This window comes from Pollicipes pollicipes, unplaced genomic scaffold (assembly GCF_011947565.3).
Source record: "Pollicipes pollicipes isolate AB1234 unplaced genomic scaffold, Ppol_2.1 Scaffold_4002;HRSCAF=4701_pilon_pilon_pilon, whole genome shotgun sequence".
NCBI lineage: Eukaryota > Metazoa > Arthropoda > Thecostraca > Pollicipedomorpha > Pollicipedidae > Pollicipes > Pollicipes pollicipes.
In genome coordinates this window covers 4,292,471-4,300,690 of record NW_023596420.1, presented here as the reverse complement: position 1 = coordinate 4,300,690, position 8,220 = coordinate 4,292,471, and the positions used below count along the sequence as shown (strand labels likewise).

Genomic DNA, 8,220 nt, shown 5'->3' with positions numbered 1-8,220 from the left:
TGGCTGAGCCGTGCGACGCGACGCGCCGTCAGACCCGTGCACGGGAGAATATGTCCAGAACCTGTACCGCTACCAACGAACACATAATAATGTCCAGAACCAGCACCGCGACCAACGAATGCATGCTAACGTTGACATAAAAACCACGAGACGATCTTCGCTACGGCGTTTCTCGAGATTCAAAAGGAAAGGCCTAGTCACGATCATCCCTAGGACCGCCATTAGCTTAGATGTATTTTAAGCATTATCCTTGAAAATACATATTTTGGTACATATTCCAAGTGGCCATGGCGCGACAGTGCAGCCCAGACTCATGGCCACGTTTAGAAACAATTGTAGCGCAGTTAAAATCGTGGTTCTACACGAATCTAACCAGCTGTTCCCATAGGATGTACTTAAGCATTTGTAAGATAAAGAGGTAAACAGCTATGGGTACTTGCCCGATTTTTCAAGGAGTCCTATGAAATACTTTTCACGTGCGAATGTTGCAACTGCAGCAAATCCAAAGTAATTTGTCGTGCATCACGCGTAGTGTCATCGTGGTGTCATCGTGGTGTCATCGACGAATTGGGACGGTCCACGCGTGGTTACCGATCTGGTTTGACATACTGCACCATCGCAAATGCAAATATCTACCAAACGTCTATTTGCAGGGACCACATCCAAAATACAACATGAAATCTTATCCCACGGGGCTTACACCCAGCAGGCACTAACTGAAACGATGGCGCTTAAGGCCTGATGGGGCCCGGTCTGGGCTCGCCGTCTCTTCGGACCTGAACAATGCCAGACAGCGGTGCTCTTCGGATTGTTATAAAACAATTTTAATCGTGTACCTCACAACATGGGAAGGTTTAGGATTTGTTTAACTTCTACCGGCACAAGCGTTCATACACAATACACATCTGCAAAGCACTGCTTAAAGAAAACACCATTAAGCAGCTCAACCCAAATACGATTTTGTACCACGAACACATTTGATTAACTGCACGCCAATGCTAAGATTTTAAACATGAAAACAAGGCGATATGAACGACGTGCTTTCGGCCTCCAGTGACCTCAAGTGATCTGAAGTATTTCCCTTTCCTCCGAACACAGTTTTACATGCACGCACACTCACACTCGCCCAGCATTGTTACCCACTGCCGTTCTGGAGATAATACGTCACATCAAACATGTTTCGAAAATATATCATGAAACGCCTTGTACACGGGGACCAGTCAGAGCAGTGATAAACAGGGTGACTAAGGTCAGACACTGGATTCTAGCTGACGGACCCTACATGTCCATGCTGCGATGGTGACCAAATCGCATGCAACCCAACAAATGACGCCAAAGGCTGGGAACAAGTCATTGTGTTTAAGGCTCCCGTCAAATTTCTGATATGGACTGATTCATTTGTTTTGGTCTCGGCACAATCACAGTTTGTTGAAGGAAGCCCGATCCCAGAACAAACACACATTTCCTGAACATGATAATTCGCATAATCCCGTTATTCGACTGACCATGGGACCAAACCATGACCCATATCCATGGGACCCACCATACGTTTGGACCAAAACGTTTATCATTCATCTATGTTTTGGTCGTTGGGCACCCTTTAAGATAGTTCACTACTTGGCCTTTCTGCCAGCCGATGGTAGGTTCAGCTATCCTCCACTTCAACTTAGCCCATCCTATGAGCATAACAAGCTGTTCTTCCTTCGCAGGTGGCCCATAAATCAGCCATTTACCGCAGCCTCAGGCGCAAGGTGGATTTATTCAGCACAAAAACGGCTATCCCGAGTATTTAACCAATCGTGCCACCACTTCTACACATCACCCTAAAAAACGGTCTGAGACACACTCTTAACCGACTGGCGTCAACTTGACACGAGCATCTCATACGTCAATGAAAAGGCAGCTCGGCGGGTAAACGAAACACTCAGGAGGTCCAAAGCACGTATCAGAGTGGCTCGTGTTAGCGCGCCCACCGTGAAACAAAGCCTGGGGTGATCAGCCCACCCTGAAACAAAGCCTGGGGTGATCATCCCGCCCTGAAACAAAGCCTGGGGTGATCAGCCCACCCTGAAACAAAGCCTGGAGTGATCAGCCCACCCTGAAACAAAGCCTGGAGTGATCAGCCCACCCTGAAACAAAGCCTGGGGTAATCAGTCCACCCTGAAACAAAGCCTGGAGTGATCAGCCCACCCTGAAACAAAGCCTGGAGTGATCAGTCCACCCTGAAACAAAGCCTGGAGTGATCAGCCCACCCTGAAACAAGCCTGGAGTGATCAGCCCCCCTGAAACAAAGCCTGGAGTGATCAGCCCACCCTGAAACAAAGCCTGGAGTGATCACTCCACCCTGAAACAAAGCCTGGAGTGATCAGCCCACCCTGAAACAAAGCCTGGAGTGATCAACCCACCCTGAAACAAAGCCTGGAGTGATCAGCCTTCGCTAAACTGTCCTGCCCATCGGGCCGTCAACGCTGCCCTGCCGGTGACCATGGTTTTTATGGCAAAACGTGGTGTACAAAATCGCGAGCAGGCTTGGTAAAATGAACAGGCAAGTCGAGTTTTACGTAGGCGAGAGCAAGAGCCCAGTCATGTATCGGTTCACTGAACGCCATGGAGACGCCTCCTCACGTAAACTCGACACGCTCTTGGGTGGGCATGCCTTCCAATGACATGCCAGCGTCCTAAATCCTGAATGAAACATTGCCTCTCAGATGCTGAAGCGAGTGTAAGCCTAAACATTGCCTCCCGGATGCTGAGGCGAGTGTAAGTTTTAAGAATCATCGTTGACAAGCAGTTGATGCTTTGTGTTCTTATTTCAATACAGATAAGCAGTATTAATAGCCTTATTCCTCGTAGAAGAACCAGTAAAATACAGAGATACAACTGGCTTATCATATATTATATATCTCTCCATTCTCCTGGTTATTCTATAAGGAATACGGCTTTTAAAACTGCCAAATCTACATGCATAATGCTCCTCGCAAATGCAATTACGAGCTTTTTATTGCGACGTCTAAATCTTGTCAGACACCCTATGCATACTAAATACCGTATTACTGTAACATCAAAGGTACGAACTGCAACAGCTAGCCGGCGCTCCTCTTCCCCTGAACGTCACGTTAATACCATTCTGGAGTAATCGTTAGCAGGCCAAAGATAGAGACGGGTGAACCTGGGTGTAGCGCACGACCTCGACTGTGGCGGCCTGACCTGTGTTGAGGTGACAATGGTCGCCACACTGCTTCTTGCCACACACTCATAGTAGCCGAAGTCGGACTTTCGCAGCGACTTGATGGTGATGTTGCCTTTGTTGATGAACACCCGGTCGCTGGGAAGGCTCTGGTTGTCATGCTGCCAGCAAACCGTAGCAGAGGCTCAGCGAGAATGCAGAAACAAGACATACTACAAAACATGCGCTATATAATGAGACAGGCGCGGAAACAAAGACAGCGGGAGAGACAGAGGGAGACAGACAGGCATACAGAGAGACAGAGACAGAGAGACTCAGCGACTTCTTCCCCAGTGACTCCACCACAGTGGCCATGTGGCCCGGGTTCAACCCAGCTGGGGTCGCTAACCGCAAGGCGACCCATTCATCCATCCTACATAAGGTGCAAAGCTTCACAGACGCCCGAGACTCAGGGATCATCCAAAGCCGTTGGGAGCACGACTGACTGTGCCGCTGGTGTGGGCGCCGGACGTACCCTCCTCCACATGACTTGGGGCGCAGGCGAGCCTTCCACCACGCAAGGCATCTGGATGGCGTCGTGCACCTTGCGCTGGTACAGGTTCTTAGGCCGGAGCACGAAGCGCGGCGGCTCGCGCACCACCACCTGCATCTCGCCCGACTCGCCGCTAGAGCCGTGCTGGTTGAACGGCCGGCAGCGGTAGGTGCCCTGGTGCTCGTGCCGCACCTGCGGGCGCGCGGACGCCGCGGCCGGCTCAGACAATACAACAGATAGTACTACGGCCAGCTCACCGAAGACGACAGATGGAGTCATCGTCAGTTTAGACCAGGCAACGGACGGCGCCACCGCCTGCTCACCGAAAACGATAGATAGAACCATCGTCAGTTCAAACCGCACAACGGACAGCGCCACCGCCTGGCCACGGAAGACAATACATGGAACCATCGTCAGTTCAAACCAGGCAACAGACAGCCCCACTGCCTGCTCACCGGAGACGAGACGACAGATGGAGCCATCGTCAGTTCAGACCTGACAAAGGGCGGCGCCACAGCCTACCCACCGGAGACGACAGATGGAACCACCGTCAGTTCCAGCCAGACAACGGATGGAACCACCAGAGACGACAGATGGAACCACCGTCAGTTCCAGCCAGACAACGGACGACACCGCAGCCAGCTCACTCGGGAAAATGACCAGACCACGGACAACACCGCATCCAGCTCTCGCGGGAAAATGGACGCTGCCGCGCCCGATTCAGACGACGCAAATGACGGGACTAGACAGTGCCAGACACAATGCTACAGACGACAAAAAAGGTCCGGTGTTTAAATGACGCAAACATCGAACAAGGATGACGATGACACCTTTGCATCAGCTTTACATACTGGACGTTGGGCTAGACGCACATCATCGCATACTGCGGCATTTTTCCATCTGGCATCACTTATCTCTGATCTCGCCGTCATCTCGTTGGTTTCACGATGTTGACTGGTTACAGTTTGTTAAAAACAAAATAGCAGACGACCGCCGATGCAAGCCGGTCTGGCAGAGCGCTATCGCGTGGACACACTGGCTGGTATCAATTACATCCGGATTACGGAACGTCGCGCATTTGTGTAGGCTGTAAATGCAATACAATAAATTGCATTTAGTAAAACAGCAAAAGAATACGTGCACAAAAAAGACATCCGAAATTTAGGCTAAGGGGATGAGGTGCGTGCCAGTCACATGGTGCGCACGTTTGGTCGTGTCAGTCTCATATAGTTTTCAGTTGACAGGGATGCTCGTGTGCCTTGCAGCACAACATGCGCGCGCAACTGTGATGTTGAGAGTAAGAACGCCTTACGCGGTAACTATGCATCTCTGACCATCACACGGCATTTGGGCCCAGCCAGAGAATTGCAAATATTAATAATACGAAGTTGATAGTGTATGCAGGAGAAACGAGGCATGATAAATGCTCGTGCGAAGGCGCTACCAGACAGAAAACAGGCGTGTGTAACGCCATGTGATATACAGGAATGCCCGCACGACGGAAATATGCGACACGCAGGATTGCTAACCGCCATGAAACAAGCGATGCGAACAATTGCGTACGCCGATAATCGCATTTACAAAGGAATGTGATACGAGAAAATGCGTATACGAAGCAATGCCATTCCAAGTTCTGTCTTGGAACATCCCCAGTGGATCAGAGTTCCACACGACAGTCCAGGCCACACCCGGCTCGGGCGAGGGCGACAGACAGGGGATGATATTGTGGTCTTACAGCCAGGCAGTCATAAGTCACCTCCCCCATCACAACCGCGATCCTCATCAATGGCTGCCCAACAAACCACAAGATCAAAATATCCGTGTTCATATTCGCCACACGCGCAAAGGACACAGCCCGAGGCACCGTCCACACTGTGACCCATTTCGATAAAACCGCGCAGGCGGCTGTCCGTTCGGGGGGGACACCAGGAGTGGCGCATCCGAGACATATAATCTCCTCACTTTAAAGCTAGTCAAGTTTCACCCTTATAGCTTAAAGTGGGCGACCGCGTTGTCAAACATCTCGTTCTGTCTCATGTAACAGAATACTAGTGCCACGAATACTAGTGCCACGAAATAATCACTAAGAAAATGCGGATAAAGGCGAAATGCTTCACAGCATAGGAGACCACAAACTAGCTGAGCAGCGACACGAGGCTTGACTCACCGACTCTATCAGCAGTGAGCCGTTGAGTAGCAGCGTGACGCCCGGCACGTTCTCCGGCTCGTACTTCCGCCCGTTTCGGAACCACGTGACAAACTGGATGGGAGGGTTGGACTTGATGTGGCAGCGTATAACGCCCTGCAGCCCGGTCGGCAGATACTGCACCGAAGGCGTGTATGGCACGTGAGCCGCGTCTGAAGCACGTCACAGGTCACAGGTCACACTCAGACGGCACGGGGCACTATCGCGGCTGTGCCCGGCGCATGGCGAGCGCTGGAACAAAAAGGCGGAGCTAGACTTGGGAAATTTTTAATTAGTTATCGGCTTTTATCAGAAATAAAAGAAGAATTTCCACAGTCTGCCCACCAAAATGGCAATTTTGACACGGCCAGTCTCACAGCGACTCTGACGTGATACAAATGCTACATGACGTGACCAAGCGATGACGTAATGGGAAGCATGTTTACTGAGCAGTGAAATTTTGGCTGCTGGAGCAGTCTTCGCACTTACAAGCATACCAATAGTTACAATGGCGCTTTTCCGTCGTATCTGATGTTTGCCTCAATATCTTCAAATATGAAGCATTCCCTTCAACCCCCGCCCAATGCAAGTTTTTCATCTTTCACCACAAGACGGCGGGGAAGGGGGACAAGAGGTTATACGGTTGTAGCGTGAGGGCCAATGTTACAACTGTTAAAAACAGATGTCAACGGGCAAATATAGAATCCTCTAGCTCTTCCAATTCGTACCGACTATTCGTGACTGTTGCATGGCACTCTGGCACTCCAACTCTCTAGCGCTTCCGATTCGTACCAAATATTCGTGCCTGTTGCATGGCACGGCGCATCACATCGATATTGAATCGCATTGAACTAGAATGAAATATGATGTTGTGCACACAGAAACGTCACCTTTAAATTCAAACCTTGAATGGAAGAAGCCAGGGAGATCAACTGCCGGTTAAAATGTGACACTAAACTTCATAAATCATGTCTGTGGGAAAGCATTTAATTCAGTCTGTGACTGCCTGTTTGAAAAGCATGTCTCGCGACATACGAACTGCACAGCTGAATAATCCAGCATGGAAACGAGCCTTCGGTAATGGTTTGGTCTTAAAATGGTTTGAACATGCGTGGGGACATTTCACACTTAATCAGTTCACCTTAGATAATAGCATACAGATACAGTCAATTCACTGACCCGATGTTGGTGGCATTACTATCAACATTTTCTTGCGACGGGCTGAACTGCACGGTTGGGAGACGTGCATAAAAATGCTCTCTTAGAATCAGGCGATAAATTATTACAGCATGTGTTAAAATGTTCGTCTATTGATAAATGCACTTTAAACAAATGCATCCAAATCTCAACGCTTCAGCCTCAAATACTTTTCGTGCTAGGTTTGAAGAGAACTTTATGACTGCTTGTCTAGCCTTTGCGAAGGAGTGATTTCGAGCCTGGTGCCCACTGGTCCGCTTCCCTTCACTTACACTGGACCTCGAGGAAGCCTGAGGCCCGCTCCGGCCTGCCGATGCCGTTGGAGACCTCGCAGGTGAACATGCCGGCGTCTTCCGCCGCTACCGGGTCGATCACCAGCGAGCCGTTGCCCGAGATTTTGAAGCGTTTCTCGAGGCCGCTGTGCTGCTCCACGGGGATGTCGTCTCGGAGCCAGCGCAGGCTGAAGTTGGACGGCCGGGCGCGGCCCTCGCACGTGAACACGGCCCGCGTCGCCTCCATGCGCGTCAGGTTCGCTGGCCCCGTCACAATGGCGGCGTGGCCTGCGGGTCACGTCGGCGATTGTCTTACGGTGTTACTTACGGCGACGCGCGGTGGCAGCGCCGCTTATTCACAGGGAGCTCGACTGTAACGCCACCTATACAAGGCAAGTCGCTGAGTACGTCAACCACTCTCAAATATGACTGGCTGGTGTTTCCAGACTGCTGTTGTTTCCACACAGCAAAATAAATCTAGTTCGCGTGTCTTCTTCCTGAAACTTTATCTAGCAGAAAAAACCAACCGGACCCTGAAATTGCAGACCCATCTTCAAACAACGGACAGATTGCCAGCAGATCTTACCGCATCATTGACGTTAACATCACTGGACATAACTACCACACAAGGCCCTCCATCAAGCATAGAATATTCCCTCCGGCATTTCAGCAGGAACGCAGGGGTGTAGCTTCTTATTCTCCGCCTCTCCCCCCAGTTTGGGAAGAAAGTGGGGCAAATAAAAAAAAACATTTGTTGGCCTATTTTGGGGATAGGATGCTTCACTATTCACAAATGAGACCACCCCCAACTCTCTTTGCAAAACTGCGCCCATGCACGAGCGTTTCA

General features: G+C 50.4%; 1 protein-coding gene across 1 annotated transcript in view; it reads right to left on the bottom strand.

Annotated features, from left to right (window-relative positions):
* Nucleotides 1-3,207: 3,207 nt before the first annotated feature.
* LOC119093415 (protein turtle) overlaps nt 3,208-8,220 on the bottom strand; it is a gene marked incomplete at its 3' end in the record, with an annotated part of 18,858 nt that continues 13,845 nt past the window's right edge. The window contains 4 exon segments of the mRNA XM_037216370.1: nt 3,208-3,348; nt 3,702-3,911; nt 5,887-6,077; nt 7,374-7,661. Coding sequence (XP_037072265.1) covers nt 3,208-3,348; nt 3,702-3,911; nt 5,887-6,077; nt 7,374-7,661 — 830 coding nt within the window.